The sequence below is a fragment of the Panthera tigris genome, chromosome B4 (assembly GCF_018350195.1).
Source record: "Panthera tigris isolate Pti1 chromosome B4, P.tigris_Pti1_mat1.1, whole genome shotgun sequence".
NCBI classification, from domain to species: domain Eukaryota; kingdom Metazoa; phylum Chordata; class Mammalia; order Carnivora; family Felidae; genus Panthera; species Panthera tigris.
Window position 1 is genome coordinate 56,300,044 of NC_056666.1, and position 20,124 is coordinate 56,320,167.

Sequence of the window (20,124 nt, forward strand, 5' to 3'; positions counted from 1 at the left end):
TTTCCCTCTTCCCCCCCATGCACAGACTTCCATCTTTAAAGTATAGAGATGGAGAAGGTGGAGAGAAGTAAAGAGAAATTCATCTTTCTTTTTTTCTGTCAGGTGCATTACAAAAAAAAAAAAAAAAAAAAGAAAAGAAAAAAAAAGGAAAAAAAAAGGAAAGGAAAGGAAAAGGAAAAAACCCAGAAGCCCCAAAAAACAAAACAAAACTTATTTCTTTTTAAAAATTGTAGCACAAAACAACAAAACACATTCACAAGCCACTTGTTGGCACTGTGTACCTGAGTGAGAATTTCTAGAACATTGTAGAACAAACAGCCATAAAGTTTATTAAAAAAAAAAAAAGTTGACGGGTAAGACTTCAGTGCTTGGATGTAGCAGCTGAATTACTGGCATTATTTTACCCATAGCTTATTTCAATCTCTTGTTGTTGATATTGTTGTTTGCTTGTATTTTTTTTTCCTTTCCAAGCCTTTTGAGGCTGAGGTCTATTAGTCAGCTGATGTCCCAACTATTTAAGACTAACAGTTAAAGTAACAGTCAGTGTATGAGAAAGTTAATGTGCTTGGCCACTGGTAAGGATGAACCAGCTAGGGCTTCTTTAAGTCCTAAGGTCACAACCATTTTTTGACCCTTATCAGTTGGCTTGTCCTGCAATATGGTTTTCACTGTCACTCCCATAATCTACATCTGGATCATCTTCTTCCTCATCGAACTCATCATAAATTTCTCCGTTGATGTCCTCAGCCTGTATCTCTTCTTTGATATGTGGCTCCTCTCCTTTCACACCATAAGTGCTCTGGATAACGGGCATCCCAGGCTCGGGGCTGCTAGACACGCTTGAGTGCTCCGAGGGCAGGTGAGGGGAGGGCATTCCAGCCATGGCGATGGCTCCAGGGTATACCACACCAGCAGTGGCGATGGGGATCTGTGCTTGTTGCCTGTCAGAGAGGAATTCCCAAAAATACACTGTGGGTGAAGGGATAGTCAGATGCAGGCTTTATTGTATAATGAATCTGCTCAGCTTGTCCAGTTCTAAACTACTGATTTTCATCTATTGCCCAACATCTAAAAAATGGTATCCTACTGTGATTGCAATAACTTACTTGTGTGTCATGCTTTATAGGCATTTACATGGGTTACCCACCTGATCCTCAAAATAATTTTTATTCCTATGTTCCCTTATGCAAAAAACCTGAGGTGTAGAAAGATTAAGCAGAAGAACCTCAGTCCTTGACCCCAAGTTCAGTTTTCCTTCACTATAACACTCAGCTTTTTAGAAATAAAGATAATTCAATTTTAATGGGGAAAAAAAAAACCCTAAAATATGAGAGCTCTCAAAATAAAACTTGACTGCTCGGAACTCACCGAAACTGAAGAGTATCACATTGTCCACTTGGTCCCTGCAGTAGCTGGGGGGACAGGAAGCAGGGTCAGCCTCGTGGGTGCACAGCTCTGCAGCTGGAAAGGGCCCTGGGCTATGAAAGATCCTATGCTTGCTTTAAAGTTGTTGCCACAGTCTTGAAATTCTTAACTTTTTAATAGGAACCCCACACATTTTCATTTTGCTGGGAGCTCCTCAAATTATGTAGCTGGTCTTAGTGGGAAGAGATTAATAGATAGTGTTCATTTCTTCCTTCTTTCATTCATTCATATGTTTACTATTTCCTCAGCAAGTGTTGGGTTTCATGCTTGGCTTTGAGAAGAGTCACGCGTTGGGATATAAATCATGGGCCAATGGACAGAGCAGGCAGAAAGAGGGAACAGGATAGAGCAGACTTTATGAGTCTTTTTCTAAGGTATCTTTTAGCCATTTCAGAATGGTATTTATTATTATAAGCAGCTGTTGGGATCTTACTAACTTATGTTCCAGATATAAGCAACTTTATCTCTGTGCTTTCTGAGAAAATTCTGCAGAAGCAATGATGTTGCAGTTAGCCTAATATGATACTGTAGACAGCCTTGCCATAGGAGGCAGGATAAAACCTCCTGAGAACTACACTCTTAGTTCGGAAGACAGCTTTCCCATTCACAACCCTGTGGTGCCCTAAATAGAATCCCCACTTTGTGTGATCTACAAAGGCCACATATGTGCCTTGATAGCCCAGAAATCCCCCTATATTCAGAAGTGAGTGTTTCTTTTGGAAAAATTTTTATGTTGTATTTCCTTAACAAAGATGTTGCAGAATTTGTCAATGGGAAGCCTTGGAAGTAATAAAAACCAACAAAGAAAAGAACCAATAATACTTCTAAGTTGTTAATGACACGCTTCAAAATTATTTACTACCAGATATTTTATCTTCAAGCCAGTGGGAGTAAAGCTCACACTAGAGCCATTGTTCTAGGAACTCGGGGTGGCTTCATATGGATGTATTCTTTTCAGGATCACGTGGGGGCCAGGCTAATTTCTGAAAATACATTGAGGTCAAGTTCTTTTTCAAAATGCTGCTTTACAGCTCAACGAATATGGTTCACATCCCATTACGCATAACAAGAAGTGTTCCCCATGAAAAAATGACGGAAAGGTCCATACCCAACATTGAAGTATTGCCGCATTTCCTGCCGCCTATTCCGCATGATTGCCTTGTATTCACCGATGCGCAGCTTTTTGCCATCCACGAGGCAGGTGCGCTTTGGCCTGGGTTTGTATTTGTAGTCAGGGTACTTCTCCAGGTGCTGTTTGCTGAGACGGGCTTGCTCCTCATAATATGGCTGTTTCTCTAGGTTTGTCATAGCTTTCCAGCGAGATCCTATGAGGAAAAGAAGGTTAGGATTCCAATTTGCACAGCTGCTAAGGACAAGAAAATAAATCTAAAATAAAAATGTTGGCTAAAGCCCAGAAATACATAAAAATGTGTTTGATTAGTGAACTATGACTCAAGAGGTGAGATCTCACAAGAACAGGGGTGTTGGTGGCTGTGTAGAGCAAACTGTGTACCCAAAGGTACAAACACTGGCCAATATATTTTTTTTTCCCGGCTGGAATGAACAATTTAGCCAAAAGCATATATATTTACTTAAAAGCTCACAGCTAATGTTAAGAATACATCTTTTATTTCCACATTAGACCATGATCTAATTCAACTGTGAACTGAAAAATTATGCAAAAACTTATTACATATTTTCAATCTGTGGCTAATTATCTAGTTAGTATTTTTAAGTGGGGGTGCATTACTTACTACAAGGGTTCCTAACATATATAATTCTTCTCAAAATGTTTAAGTATGCTTTCATGAATGATTGCATTTAAAAATTCATTTCATTAAAACTTAAATTACAAAAAATTATATTAATGAACATGCACCAGCTAACTACCAGGTGCTAGATAGACACTGCACTAAAAACTTCACATAAGTTGTCACATTTTTAACTTTCATCATAATCCTGTAAGATAGCATTTACACCTATTTCCATAAATGAGAAAACTGAAGTTCAAATACATGAAGTAACTCACCCAAGGTCACACAATTATTAAATTACAAATCTGTGACTCAAACTCAGGTTTGATATAATTGAAAGTATGCCACAATGCATGTTTTTACATACCTACAACCACTTGCTATCTATGACTTAGCAGAGGTCAGAATTACAATAAGTATGTAAGGGGTAAGATTTTTCTCTTAATAAATCACTTTCAATAATATATAAAGATGTCACTTCTCGTGATATAGTTTGCATTAATAATGTCAAGCCAAATTGGTGTTCTCCATCTTTTCACTTTTGATTTTGGTTTGGACTCAACTAGGATTTCAAAACAAAACAAAACAAAAATAACAACAGTTAAAAATAGTTATGTTAATTCTCAATATAAACGTGATTTAAATATTTGATTCTATTAGTATGGCTATGCATAGTAGTAAAAGAAGTAGAAGTAATATATTTTTTTTTTATTAAACACGTGAGGAGAATCTGTGTGTAGATGAAGTGTGTTTATCAGGAAGTAATCAGCTCAACTCTACTCAAATGCACAAGGATCAAAATAACTGGAATTGTGGGTTCTATACCAAATACTTACAGGCATGGAAGCCTTTACCTGCCTTCCAAAGTCATCTAAGCAAGATCTTCAGGGTTTCGAATGGGTTCATTACTCAACCAAAATTCCATTTCTCAAATGCAACTAGCTCACTGATGAACCGTTCTTCTCTACAAATGCAGAAAAGTCCTCAATATGGGCTGTTTTATTTATTAAAGGAATAGAGTAAAAGGGACAATATCTCTTCCCTTAGAATTTTTTCCTATCAGAACAGATGTTGCCTGGGTGGGTATATCCACATAGGTGTTACAAAAATTTATAAACAGATTTTTTTCCAATCTAGACAGCCAATATGATTTTATTCTATTTACTACAGAAATCCAGGTTACAGTTCAAATCATAGAGTTTATTTTTCCATTCCTTTCTCAAACTTGTGTTTCAGTGGCCACATCCTAAATTTGTAGGTACAATCTCAAACTCTTTATTGCCCAACACTATTCTCTAGAGGTATTTGAAACCATCATGTTATTCTCAGGGCAAATATAAATACAGGTAAAGCTATAATACCATTGAACGGGGTCAATTCTTTTTGGGAAGTTTCTTACAAGTATGTATAACAGAATTTTGAACCTCAGATCAGGGAGTGTAAAAGTGAGCTTACCAGAAATAATTTACTTCATAGTTATATAAATACACTGAAAAATGACCAAGGATGGTTGACTTTAAAATTCCCTATCTTTATCACCAGGCAGAACCAAGTAACTAGCATCCTCAATTAGAATAGAAATTGCTAATGGTACTTCTCAATGTCTAAATGTTTCATAAGCTCAAAAAGGATATGGTTTTCTAAGGAAAGGGAATGTTTATGCCTTACTGTAACCCACCCTGGAATGTGAGAACTCTTTTTAGATTTCCTACTATGTGCTCCATGCTGTATTAATTACTGGATACACAGTGGTGAATCATTTTGTTCCTTATCTTCCTGAGGCTCATATTCCAGTGGAGAAGAAATACATTAAACAGCTAATTAAAACATTTATTATTTTAATTATAAGTGGGGAAAGTACAGGAAGCTATGAAAACATAAGGAGTTGGGTCAATCTTTTGTAGGTCAGGAAGGTTTTGTGGAAATGATTCCTATAGGAATCAGAGAGGGAGAGCTTTCTATGGAGGAAGAATAGAATGGTCAGGCCTTGCAGTGGGAAGGAGGATTAGAGGAACTTAAAGACAGTTGAACTGTCTGAAATGCAGAGGAAAAAGGGATATATATATACACACACATATATACACACACACATATATAGGATAAATAAAAGATACATATTTATATAAAGATAAAACAGATACATATATAATAAAAGATGTGTAAATTCTTAGACAAGCTGGCTTCTAAATCTGGCATGAACTGGAATCACAACATATTTAGACACTTGATAATATAATTTCTCCGGAAGTATCACTGAATCCTAAATTACATTTTAAAAGATGGCCGGAGCATAGTTCTAAGTCTTCTTAAAATTAAGAATCAAGATAGTGAAAGTGGTGCCTGTAGTTGGTAAAATGGCCAACTCTGCTGTTTTATGACCGTGCGGAACAAATGGTGTTTTGGTTGGTGGCAACTGCAGTTGTCACTTTTGAAAACTAACTTTTGAATAACTAAATGACCAGTGTGGTGTTGGTTTTAATGGCTTTGCAGGTACAACATCCACTGTATGTAGCTACGATGTAAACATTGAGACACGCTGGATGTGAATGGTAGGAAAGCATTTTAGGTATCTCCAAAAGAGACGGAAACATCTACTTGATTTAAGATGTGGCTGGTTGCTTACCCTGGACCACGTACAGGGAGTAAGTTCTCTGCTTTTACTCAAAAGCCTAGCCTTTTACAATGAAAAAAAAACAGAGAAGGACTTTTGGGTATTCCTCCTGATGACAAAGAGGAAGATTCAATAAAAAAAAATATGATGTTCATAATAAGAAAAATAAAAGTCTTGAAAGTGCTCTTTTCCTTTCTAAATCTGGCGATGCGATAAAAATGAAGAGTTTGAGCTGAGTAGCATCGTCATCTCCATGGGGTCTGTAATGAATTTGCACATTTTACTCCAACTACTGTATATCTAATCAGAAAAAGATGTCCCCCATCCCCTGATCTAGCGCCAAACAGTAAAAGGTGATTCCTTATGTTAACAATTTCAGCAGAATGGCTTATTAAAACCAGATTTTAGGGTATTATAAAATGCTTAGAAGCCCTTTAAAATGTCAACTAGGATCCCCAGAGACTACGTAAAATGTCAACCCAGCTCAAGCGCCTGTTTTAAGCAGAATGAATTAGCGGCATGCTGTCGGAGGCTGTTATCCAAAACAATCAGTAGAGAGGAAAACATCAAGCTTTCTTTGTACTTTTATATGAAATGGGCCACTTAGAATGATCTTGTGGATATTTGAAGATCACTTATTTATTTGAAGCTAAGACCAAATATTGAGGTCCCAAACACCTCAGTGTTTTTTTTTACTGGATATCTTTAATTAATACAATTCTATTGAAAAGTCCAAAATTAGACAGCACTCTTTTTTCATGTAACCTATTGTGATTTAACTATATGGTCATCCTAATATTCTTTCCTTCAAACCAGAAAGAAACTCTTGTAGCTAGCCACCTCTTTCCCATAAAGTCTTTTCCTACATCTTCTAAAGTATTTCACATCATCAAAGCTGATATTTCTCTTATACTTAGGATAAAGTTTGAATCAGTGATTAACATTTTCCAGTATTCATATACATGAATTGAATGATATAAAGACAGTTTAAATAATCTCAGTATTTAGTTCATTTTTTCATTTTGACATTTTGGGCTAATTTTGTGATAACTGATATGTTAAAATATGGAATATTTTATTCATTTCTAGAGTTTTCCCCAGTGGAACAGATACATTTTTTAAAAATGGAAAATTTCATATGGAAGGTAAAATATGGTCATAAAAAGAAAAAACAGGTCAGAGATGGTAGCAGCATAAAAATATGCATTTCCTTTTGAACAGTTTAATTTTTTGAATATATATATACATATATATACATATATATACATATATATACACATATATATATATCCATAAATATTCCCATTTTCTATATACCTAAAGCTTTACATACTCTTATCTTTTGAGATGACATTAATCTAAAGATTTCAAGATCATTTTAGATGAAAACTGAGACATAAGTTCAAGTGGTTGATGGTTTTTTGTTTGTTTGTTTTGGTCTCACTACAAATGCATGCTGTGAACTGGATGGCATCTATTACCACCCAGTAACATGAGAATTTGAGAATATGTGAGCATAAAAACACATGTATATGTTTAGTAACCACTTTTAGATGACCAGTTCCTTAATGTAAGGGATCAAAAGGAGCACTTATCTGCGTTAAGTACATGTAATTCCAAGTGCATTATGGATTTTAGTAAAGCTTTAGTAACTCAGAGGAATGTCACTTATTTGTTGAAGCCCAAATTTACTGATCGAGTTAGGTACTCCTATTCTGTTTTTGTTGTTTGGCTCCTAGCAGTCAGAGTAAATAGTCAAAATTTGCTTAGCTCATCTGGTAGCTGGCTATCTGGAAGACGAGCGTGATGAAGATGAGGACGATGACAATAACAGTGATGATGGTGTCAGGTGAACAGCACACACAAAATGGAATCTTCGTTCCTTTTTCTGGGACTTAAACTGGTATACGGTAAGTCTCTTTATAATACTCTTACCTCTCGCCCATATTTCTGTGTGCTTTAGTGTCTATGTATGTAAGGCAAATATGTACTTTATTATCTCTTAAGTTGAAAGCTGCAACGGTAGGGAAAGTCCCTTTTTACATGCTGCTGAAAACGGGCTCAAGGCTACTAAAAGTGTAAATTAAAAACTGCACACACCACATGTTCTCGTGTCCTCTGACATTCTAAACTGATTTTCAATGATAGCACCAGAACAACCATCACCTATGCTTCCATCCCCAGCACATGAAGAATTCTGTAGTTCAAAGGAAAAGAATGAATATGGTCAATACCATTATCACGTAGTTCATACAAAAAGAACTAAGGACTTAGTACAAAAATTTCTAGATTTTAAAGAAGAAAAAACATTACCACAGTTAATATAGAGGTACACAACTAAATTAGCTATAAAAACTGGGGCCATTTCTCAACAAACATGAAATGCTCTGTCGTCAGAAGAAAAGGCTCAGTAATGGTGCTTCTTTTTAGAGAAGTAGATAACATGAGCTGCCTGGCCTCCAAAGCCAGTACCTTTCAACAACTGCATAAAACAGAATTGTACATTTATTCCATACATCATGTAACCATCAATAAGTTTCTTACCCAATATCTTGCTGATGTTGGAGTTGTGCATGTCAGGAAAGGCTTGGAGGATTTTCCTTCGCTCATCTTTAGCCCACACCATGAAGGCATTCATTGGACGTTTTATGTGGGGTTCATTGCTACCACGCCCTCTGGATTCTCTATAAATTCTTGACTCCGAGACTCCAGCACTTCCTAAAAATAGGGAACATTGCTTCATGTTAGTGTTAAGACTTTTGGCAATTCTCTTCTTTGCATTACTATCGAATATTTGTCTGTAAAATATCTATTCTAGTATATTAAATATGAATAAAGCAAGTATATCTGCTAATAGTATTTTCAGTTCTTGACACAGATGCTTGTTTATGAAGCTTCTGATTAAGCCCTGTAGTGGCAATTGTTGTATCTGCATTTTCATTCCATTTCTAATATATTTTTCCTTTTTTTTTTCTTCAATGGACTGTGGACTGTTTCACCATTTACTTTCAAAAGGACACGAGAAACCTGAATACGTGATCTTTGAGGCAAAATGGAAAGAGAACAGTTGGAGTATACCTGTAGGCATGCTGGCACTGTGTAAATATTAAATGGGTGAAGAACCTCAGAAAATTGTGAAACACTAGCACATTTGGCACAATGGACTACAAGTGAGGTTGTGTCTCTGCTACCTAAAGACGGTCAGAACATAGAGTAGTCATGCCCTTTTCCTCTCTCTGAGGTTATAGAAATAAAATGCTGCTAAATAAAACTTTGGGGTGAAAATACAATATAGATAATCTTCTGTAATGTGTTTGGCATTTCTTTGCAATTTTGTGCTGATAAATGCATGAAAGATGCTGATGCATCCATGATAGCCTGCTCCCCAGAAGATATTTGAAAATGGTAGGGAAAAAACAACCAACAGGTACACAACCGTGGTTTCTTAAGAAGTCTACAGCCACATATTTAAGGTGAAAAAAAAATTCATTCCCCTGAATTTTCTCCCTAACATCTAAAGTTATCCGGAGACCCCCTGAAAGTTCCCTTCAAGACTTATGACAATAGAACACGACTGAGAGTCTGGGTAGAAACTTTGGGAGCTGCATTCATTCCTCCAGGCTTTGCATGACTTTATAGAATAGTTTCACCAGACTAAACAGCTTCCAGAGATACCTGAGTTTAGGCAAAGAAAATCAGGAGAAGCATAAGAAAACACAGAACTGTGATACTAAGTATTACAGGGTTATCTTTAGAAAATATGGAAGAGATGTATTTTGGTAGCATATAAAATGTTTAAATAATTTGGGGATTTCTAGAGCTTGTATCATTAATCAAAGCACTGCTTTTTTCTTCTTTCTTCATACTCCTCTTCCTTTCTTTTCTCAATTAGAAGGAATAGGAATCAACCAGAATTACCCAGACTTGAAGACCTCTACAGCAGCAAACAAAAACACAGCATACCTGTTGGTGGAGTTTCTCATTATTTCTCATTCATAGTATGCTCTTTGGTCTGATGAAGATTGGAAAATATTTTGCATACACAAGCATGACTGAATTTAACAAATAACAGCAACAAAATTGTTGATGTTTTAATGCTGATTACTATGCTTATATTTTATCATGCTAATACAACTTAAAATTTATGAAATGTCTTATTACCAGTCATTGTCTTTTTTATTGACATAAATGAGTGCTAATATATGGCAACATCTCCCTAAAATGGGTTTGTAACTAGCAAATGATCATTTGCACATCTGCTTTTTCTTGTTCTTACACCTTACAGCAACATAAGCAATAAAATGAACATAGTGTAACTTCATCAAAGCTAAACAAGCTCTTTATATGTACTTAGGCTAGGTTTATCTTAAGCAAGTGATGTGGAAAATAGAAGGAAATGATTGGATCCAACAGGCTAGGACAACACTGACTTTTGTTGGATATCCAATTGAATAAGATTCATTTTGATAAAATTATCTGGCTACATGGTCAAGTTTGGCTACTTTTGTGGCTGGTGCAGAACTGGACTTAAAAGCAGAATTGGGGGCCAAGGTACAGAGTAGACAACTAAGTATGTTGGGGAATTCACGGCAATCCCCTCTGTCCTAAAGTATGCTTCCTAATGGTTTGCTCTGGTGCAGACTTTTCTACATGCAGGGAACTTCCTGTTCAATAGTAACACATTTGAGGACAGTGCTCTTAAAATGCGTGTTTGGTACTTGACACTGGAGGGAGGTTCCTAGCTGGGGCTCAAGGTGAGAGGAATAACACTTTCTTCTTTTTCTTTCTTTCCTGTGCAATTAAAATTAGGGTATCAATTTCATTAGTTGTCATTTTGGATTTTAGAATGTTCAGAAATGATGCAGACAACAAGAAGGCATGTGAGGAATGCATGAAGCTGTAGCTGGCGTTCTAGTTGGGTTACAGGGGGTAGGGATGACACCGGACTGTACAATAGACAGTATAAGAGGGAAGTGTTTCAAAATGAAAAAAAAAAAAAAAAAAAAAAAGGCTCAGTATCCACTGAGCCTTGTATTCTGGTCAGAATCTTACAAATGACAACTTGAAAATGAGCAGATAGATACAAATTTCTGAAAAGTTTGCTGAAAAGAAATAGGGAAGTGAGACATAGATTAGACAGTGACTGTGAGTATTTGCTTTAGAATTGTGCCATCTTGAATCCAGGATCTGCCTCTGGTACTTACAGCCTTGTTATGTTGGGGGAAAAAAATGATTCAAAATTCCCAGGGGCCAATCTCTTTATTTTCAATAGTATTTACTTCACAGGTTGTGCTAGAAATTAATGAGATGATTTGTGCAGAACACTCAGCAGATTGTTTGGCACATGGGAACTGTTCAGTACACGTGAGCTCTTATTGTAATGATCAGGTATTAGGCAGCTGTCTTACATACTTTTTAGTAGTTTTAATTGACGCTAAATAGACACTTCTGCACACTATTGGTATATATATGAATAATTTTCACAAACCATCAGAATCTCCACTCATATTGAAATCCATCATGGCATGGCTAAATTTTCCTTCTTCATTCTGTTTAACTGCCAGTTGCTGAGTCAGACTCTCCAGTGTTGTTTTTTCCTTAAAAAAAAAAAAAGAAATTTATAATGAGAGCTCAGTCTGGAAATTATAATTATTCAAAGACATTTTTTTCTTGGGCCATATATAATACATTAACTCCTGGGAGGGACGGGATATTGATTTATTCACCTTTGCACATTCAGCATATTCTGCTGAGATAACTGAAGCAAATGATGAGCAGGGTTTTTGAAGGAACTCTGATTCTTAGAATCCCCTAGATAGTCTTGGCATTTGGGTTTGGTATGCCTAAAGGGTATATGCTGGGATCCCTGGAGACAATCTTCCTGAATTGTAAAATGTGCAGAGTAATTTCATGAAAAGCAACCTGTTTTGCACCATTTGGAACGCTCTATTTTTAGCCAGACAGTAGAAGTATAGGAGTGGCATGGGGCCCAGAGAAAGTCTTCCAATAGTCAGGTGACCAACTGATAGAAACATAATTCACAGTAGTGCCCTCTGGTTGCCATCTCCCTAAATGCCATCTGCATTCCTCATGCAAGGGTAATGAAGACGTTTAAATATTCATTGCTAATTGCTTGTCAAGTCTCTGTACATTCAATGTGAGTGCCTGCTACTTGGACCACAATTTGATTTGGATTGCTAAGCCAAAATATTGAGTTGGCGAATTATTTGAGATACAAATACACCAAAATTAGATCTGCAAAGACATCAAGTCATTTAAAAGCATGCAGTGCATGATTTGAATTCATGGAGAACATGGCATTACAAACAAAATTATTGTCAAGGAAAATATAATGCTTAATCTAAACCACATGAAATACTAAACTACTTCCAATTAAGGAATTGGGTGATTTTATGAAAAGAAAAAGCATACAATGAAAGGTTTACAACTTTTCTAGCACTTTCTGTCATTGCTCTGAGGATGATTTGGTTCCAAAACAGTTTTAAGGAAAGCATCTATTGGATTTCATAAAATTTGGTCAGGTTTATTTATAATTATTTACCTTATTTTCTGAGGAACACAGTCATGAACTGTTCAAATGAACCCGTATACTGCGTAACAGATATTGACACAATAAATCATCAACTATTTAGGACAATTGTATTATAGGTAAAGGGTCCAACTAATGTTCCCACCAACAACCATTAGGGTATTCAAATTCTTAATGTAGTACATGCTTTATCTCTACAACATCTCTCACAGTATTACATTTATACATACTAGAGAAAAATTCTTTCAAGTTAGTGGCCTTGGAGCTCCTATTCATCAAAGGCTGTACATGACTTAGTAGAAATAATATTTTTAATTGTCAATTAGTACAAAACACAGCAAGGAAATTGGAAACAAAATAGTTGGTATCAACTCTAGTTCTATAGGATTATATAGTACTAAGTTGAGATAAATGATATATTTAAAAATGTAGAACCTGATCCAATATGTGTGAAATTGGCATTTTCAGTTAATTTCTATGTTCTGGATTTCTTTTGCTGAGAGAGTCTGCTGTATATATTCAGCTGAGAACAGGGGCACCAAGGACACCAGCTAAACAGACCCTTCATAGTAAATGTAGCCATTAAAATAGAAGACAGTTACATTAAAAAAAAAAAAACAAAACAAACCTACATTCCATCAGCATGATCTGATAGTCTGCAGTCAATGAAGGCTTTACTGCACTATCTTTGGGGAATGTACTAGGCATGGATCACCTCTCAGGTTTTGATTTAATGGTGTATAAGGTAATAATGCTACATATTTTAGACAGAGTTTTCCATTCTGAAGCAAAGTCTTTTAAGAAGAAAAAGCAAACTGAAGGCAATCGGAGTAGAAAAAGGATGAAATGTTAAGTGACTTCAAATGTTCTATGTTGGGCTGTGAACCTTGTGCCATCTTACCAAGAGGCTAAAATTAGCAAATGATGGGTAGGAAAATTGCCATCAGTTTTTACAGTAAGTAACCTCTAACCATCTACCACTAGAACATGCAGTATAATAAAATTATTTAATTAGTTACCCAAAATGGAATTTACAATATTTCTCAAGAGCAGGTCAGTGGCAGAGAGTGGAAGTTAACAGGGTAAACTGTCTTGTTTTTGTGACCCTTTGCATAGCCGATTCCCTGACATGTGAACAGGAAAATGAGACATGACTACAGAAACTGGAGAATGTGCGGTGTGCCTTTAATTAAAACACCTTAAAATAGGATGTACATCAAAATGGTAACACTGGCACATTTTAAAAACCCTCACTGACAATGAATTCAGAAGACTTTAAGGAACTGAGGTAAGGGGGATATTACAAAACCTAAGTGTTTATATGGTAAATATGTAGCACTATATAAAAACACAGTGGTTACATGGCAAATAATTACCATATAATTCCATATGAAAATTGATCCTATAGTAAATAAAAGTTTATATTCTGCTCTTATGTATAGAGATTCATATAAATCATTATGTGGCTAGGAGTCTAGGTCATATACTGAAACATCAGAAGAATGAGTTGAATTTAAAAATAGTTCTCAAAAGGGGTGCCTGGGTGGCTCCATTGGTTCAGTCTCTGACTCTTGATTTTGGTTCAGGTCATGTTCTCACATTGGCCTCTGTGCTGACAGTGTGGAGCCTGCTTGGGTCTCTCTCTCTCTCTCTCTCTCTCTCTCTCTCTCCCCCCCCTTCCCCCCCCCCCACACTCTCTGTCTGTTTCTGTCTCAAATAAATAAATAAATAAATCAATAAATAAATAAATAACTTTTAAAAAACAAAACAAAACAAACAATAGAATAGTTCTCAACATTTTAAATTCAATCTATTCAGGTATACAGGAGGAGAAAGAATCAGCCAAATGTTATAAAGCACAAATGTTGGTACACTGAGAAGATTCCTCTAGTCCTGTTCCTTCCAATGCAACCATTCCCTGATTGTCCCCTCTGCATTGTCATGTCTAAAATTCAATGATTTGCAATTCTGTTCCTTGGGTCAAATCTTTCTCTTCTTAAAAGTCTCTTTTCAAATGTGCCAATATTACTCAAACAGGTAATATTTTGATTCCCAAAGTCCTTATAATTAATCTTTTCTAAAAAGAGGCAGCTGAAACAAATCAAGCACAGTTTGATATCAGGTACAAAAGGGATAAATGGGAAGATGCCAAAAACAGTAAAACTCAAGAAATTGAGTTTGGGGAAGCAGAAAAAAATGCTGATTGGCAAAAGTGATAATTGTTCCCAAACTTAGACTCTTAGTCCCAATTGGTTTCAATAAAAAACAGATTATTCAAGAATTTGTATGTAAGAAGAACACCTCATGTCCCACCCCCGCCCCAGCCCCCGCACCGCCCCACTATAAGATCAGTGTTCTTGAACACATATCCAGTACAGCACTTTTACTTTACTGCCCTTCAATACTATCTAAATGCTGGTCTGAAACTGACACGATTCACTGGTCTTCTCTCCCCTACCTTTTTTCTATCAGAAACAAAACAAAAATGAAAGAAAAATAAACACATTTAAGGAAATACTTGCCAAAATTCTGAAATGCTCTGAGTAATCTCAGAGGGTGCAAACATATTAATTACTACAAATTAGTCCAAATAAAAAGGCTTGAGGGCATATAAAAAAGGACCAAACAAGATGACCTATATGCTTTCTCTCTTGAATAAAGCTAGCAATTGGATAACAACTAGATTTCTTTTGGAAAGATGATTCCCACCTGGCTAATCAAATCTTAGACAATTATGCAGGTTTACTGATATCAAGGGGAAACATTAGGTAAAGTCTGTTTTTACTTGAAAAATCTTCTGATCCTATGTTAAGTTGAAAGAGGATCCGAATGAATTATATCTCATCTGTAGAAGAAAATAAACTTTTAGATCACATAGTTTGTTGGGATCAAATAAATCATAGTAAAATCCCGCCTTCAAAGAACTATTATTAATATGCTAATATTCACTTGGGCAATTTGGCAGCTGGTCTTGGGCTCTGTGGCTTTTTCAATTGACTTGCATAGTAGAAAACAACACATTGTATTGTTTGTGCATGACACCAGGCAGTGGTGGGAATCAACAAGGAAAGCCAAGTAATATCTAAAGAGATGTGAGCAATGACTTGATTAGAAGTAGTCAGCAAAGATCTGTATGTTCTGAATGGCAAAAGACCATAGGGATTTTTTTTTAATGTTTATTTATTTACTTTGGGAGAGAGAAAGGGAGGGAGAGAGAGTATGCACACTGCACACATGTGTGAGTGGGGGAGGAGCAGATAGAGAGGAAGAGAGAGAATCCCAAGCAGGTTCTGCACTCTCAGCACAGAGCCCAACAGGGGCTTGGTCTCATAGAGCATGAGATCATGATGTGAGCCAAAATCAAGAGCTGGACACTTAAGCGACTGAGCCACCCAAGCATCCCAAAAGACCCTCGGGATTAATGGGAAATATTTGAAAATACAGAAAATGACCCATATAGAAAATAATGGGCTTGGGGACCAGAAACATCACATCTTAACCATACTATGCTCTATACATTAGCTATGTTATTTTAGACAAATCAATTATCCTCTCTGAGTCCCAGAAACCCTAAAATGGGGTTTAAATATAACAATAGATTCTCATCAGCTTAAAAAATGAAGATATATATGCTTTTAATATTAGGGAAAAAAGTCAATGAGGGAAATTGAAAAAATAAAGATTCTTTCTAGCATGTATGATTTACAGGAATAGTTCAATATCAGTATTAAATAACTTGTCATGGTTATGGTCTTTTCTTTTCTTTTTTTTTTTTAATTTTTTTTTAACGTTTATTTATTTTTGAGACAGAGAGAGACAGAGCACGAACAGGGGAGGGGCAGAGAGAGAGGGAGACACAGAATCCAAAGCAGGCTCCAGGCTCTGAGCTGTCAGCACAGAGCCCAATGCAGGGCTCGAACTCACAGACCGTGAGATCATGACCTGAGCCAAAGTCGGCTGCTTAACCGACTGAGCCACCCAGGCGCCCCATGGTCTTTTATTTTCTATGGCTAGAGCAGTGGACAAGTACTCATTTAAAAGAAGAATTTTGGTAACAACTCTAAAAATTGTTGAGATTTTTTTTCTCATTCCTCTTGTCCATTATCTACAATGATGTATTTAATCTTTTTTATTTTCCATTTGATGCTCAGGCATGATGGCTTATAAGTCTAGTACATACTTAAATTGAAATTTTCTCCTATTCCATTACTTCAACTTATACAGAAAATAATTAAAAATTCGCCATTTATGAAGGCTCAAATGAACATCCTGTTTTGGTATTTCACAGAGCAGTCAAGACAAAACAAAAAAAAACCACGAAAACTCCATTTTAAGAGGTGGTGAATATTTCCTTAGTTACCTAATCCAAAATTAAACAATGCATGAGTAAATGGTTCCTCTATTACTCCTTGAAATTGGGATTCATATAAGGTGATGAGCTTTGCTCCCCAGCAGACACACATAGACAGAAAGAGATGGGCTGTGGATCAGCTATCATAATGGACATCCCTGAAATAAAGCTCACAAAGCTATAAAAATCATAAAAAGCACATGCATGAAATGACAGAATAGAGTGTGACTGTCAAATGTTGACTCAGTAACAGTTAAACCCCTTCTGGCTGCACTTTTTTTTACGGTCTACTTCTATACTAATGACACAGGAGGAAGAACGAAACAAAAAAGGTTTTTAACCCTCCAATTATGTGAGCCTCACAGACCACCAAAGAAGATGAAAGATTATTTATAATGTCATAATGATTTATCAGTTGGAGATTTTTCTCATAAGCTTAAGTAAAATATAAAGAAATAATGCATATGTCTATCCCCTCAACCTTTCAGTTTCACCCTTGCTTACTGAGAACACTGTTTTTGTAAGAAATAACCATCCACCTACATAATCTAACAGCACAAATGGGAGAAAAGGCTTTCTTGCAAATTGTATATAAATTATATACAAATACATACTCTCTCTTTCTCCCTCTCGCTCTCTCTCTCTCTAACACACACACACACACACACACACACACACACACACACACACTTCTCTCCAAGACTAACAAAAATGCAAATTGAAGAAATCACTCACTAATTTTACTCTGGCCAAATGTAAATGTATCCACTAGGATATTCCTAGACACGTTTACTCTGAAATCTGGTATTCCTTAGGAATATTTTCCAATCATTTTCTCCATCAGAGAATCAATCATAGAGATATGTGAGCAAAGGGGTTGGAAAGGTCCATAAATGTCCTCTAATCTAGTTATCTACAAAATCAGCCTTATCTAATCTTGATGCTTTCTTTTTCTAAATTCAGAGATTCCCCTAGTGGAGAAAATCATGCATCAGAACACATAATTTTGTTCCACAGTCTAATTTCCTTTTATGAAATTTGGTAGCCATCTTCATGAAATGTTTCCTAAAGCTAAGTATTTATTTTAATAAATATTTAGCCAAATAAATATTTTAGCTACATTTCTTAGAAACTTAGTTTCATCAGGCAATCTGATCAAATTGAAATGTACTGGCAGATCAAATTTTCTTTAAAAAGTATTGTGAAGTTGTAGATGGAATGGTTTTGAAGGAAACACAGTTAGTATGAACTCAAGTCTTAATATACACGAATAATTTTCCAAGACTTGTAGATGGAATTGATGAATGCAGATTTATGATTTTTAAATAATTGGTTTTAAAGCATGAGAAATATTAGGAAGCTAATGACAAATAATTCTGTTTTTCATGAAAGAAGAGAGAAATCTGAGGAACAATGACCTGAGCAGTTAATGGATATTCCAGAAAAGACAGAGCTGATGGTTATAAAAATTAGCTAAGAGCAATTAGTAGAGGATGTAGTGACAATAAAAAATGAGTATGGACTCAGTAACAAAAACAACGTTATAACGACTTCAGTTTATTTTTCTATAGGAATTAGAATGTGGACCATGATGCTCGATGGCCATAATATTTTGGGCTTTGGATTATGTTCCTATCAATCCCCTTATTGTCATGCTGGAGAAGTTGCATGGGGCCGATGAAAAAGAAAGTTGAATGAGGTGGGAAGAGCAGATCAAAAACATCTGTCTTTAAATATCTTAAGAATTAACTTATTTAAAAAAAATCAAGGCCTGGTATTGTGAGAAAGGGATAGAATTTGGTCATACGTAGTCAAGAGATACAACACTGACCAATGGTTTTAAGTTATCAGGTGAAAGATAATGAACCACAAAGAGTTGTCTAATAGTCACAAGTCTCTGTCCATTAAATGAGCTGCTCAAGATGTAAAACAAAATTTCCCCTTTCTGGAGATTTTCAAGTATGGGCCATATGACCACCTGCCTAGCATATTAAAAATATGGAAGAGGAAACGCAACATCAGATGACAGGTTGGATTCAAGGCCTTTTCATTTTCTTTCAAACCTGCAATTCTACATCCTACTTTACTGGACACTCCCTAAAATAAAACTAAAACAATGCGACCAATGTATAAAACTATAAATATTTTCTCTATCCATAAATGACAGTTTCTTAAAAGTTTTTAAGTTTCAAAACTTAAGGGAACTCCACTTATAATGGAGAAACCTGCAATCATTCTATTATAGTCAAGGAAGATATTGCAAATTATGAAAAAACCTTGAGTTATTGAGGTATATTTTGTGAAGAGACTGTCAAATAGCAATCAGACTTACTGATTCAGGTACTTTGTGAAAGACACACTTATGTACCCAAATTCAACATTACTAATTTAGTCCTTAAAACTGAGTAAGTTTTAAGGAGAGAGGAAGAAGGTGCTGCCAGAGAGAGGCAGAAGGTGCTGAGGCCTGGGGGTGTAACGCACAAAAAGGCCACTCAAAGCAATCTGCAGAAAACAAATCAGTCACAAAGAAGGTACACAGGAACACTGCCATGGCAAAATATTGGCCCTGGCTTATTTGTCACAGTTGTGTTTATGGTGTGTACATGTGGAGGAGAGAAGGCAGAAGAAAAAAACTAAGACTCAAGTTTTCAAATGTTTGTGTATGTGGTCAGCATCCAACCAAAATCTAAAAAAAAAGACTTTGTTATATTTCAAAGCAGGGCAGATATAGACACTGTGCACACCGAGTTAAATCAAAAGGGTCAACATGAGAAAAACAGGAGGCCAACAAAGAAAAATAATAGAATTTATAACTGACACAGGATGTCCGGTAGGTGGGAGGGCAGCATAGATGTAAACAAAAACCTGAATATTGTCTTATATTAATTATTCTATAAACAATGGATAACTCAGTTATTGAGATACAGAAATGTACAGACAGAATTTTTCTCTTTAATTTTTCCATTTCATGGAATAAAAGCTATAAAACTGCTAGCATTCTTATGACTGTAGCCTCAGTAGCCAGTAGTTACCTCAGTTAAATAAATACAATTGGACTATTGGAAAGAGTCATGGCTTGGTCCAGAAAGGCTGGGTCTGACAAATAGAAACGGGCACATCGGAGTTATTGTTCACTTTTCAATTATCTGTGGTTGTTTCAAGGGAAGGGAGAGAAAAAATACAGATTAGAATGGATATTTAAAATTTCAATTTAATGAACAGCTAAAACTTCACATGTTTTATCAGCACTGCTTACGAGAAGCAAAATAAATAAGATGGAGCATGTTCTTTTTGTTTTCTTTGCTCCTCCTCTTGTGTGCGGTGGAGGAAGAGAGACCCAGGAAGGGAGCTGACACAGGAAAAACAAAGTAGTTGGAAGAACAATGTATGAATTGTGGAAATGGTGGTTGCTTAAAGGAGATTTTTTTTTTAA

General features: G+C 35.9%; 1 protein-coding gene across 20 annotated transcripts in view; it reads right to left on the reverse strand.

Moving 5' to 3' along the window:
• Nucleotides 1–303: 303 nt before the first annotated feature.
• The window catches only part of SOX5 (SRY-box transcription factor 5), a 930,253-nt gene continuing 910,432 nt past the window's right edge, over nucleotides 304–20,124 (reverse strand). For all 20 annotated transcript variants that reach the window (XM_042991948.1, XM_042991946.1, XM_042991954.1 and 17 more), the window contains 4 exons: nucleotides 11,279–11,387; nucleotides 8,335–8,508; nucleotides 2,534–2,750; nucleotides 304–941 (listed from right to left, as the gene is read on the reverse strand). In XM_042991948.1, the coding sequence (XP_042847882.1) occupies nucleotides 638–941; nucleotides 2,534–2,750; nucleotides 8,335–8,508; nucleotides 11,279–11,387 (804 nt within the window). In that variant the 3' untranslated portion in view covers nucleotides 304–637. The remainder of the gene's footprint in view (nucleotides 942–2,533; nucleotides 2,751–8,334; nucleotides 8,509–11,278; nucleotides 11,388–20,124) is intronic.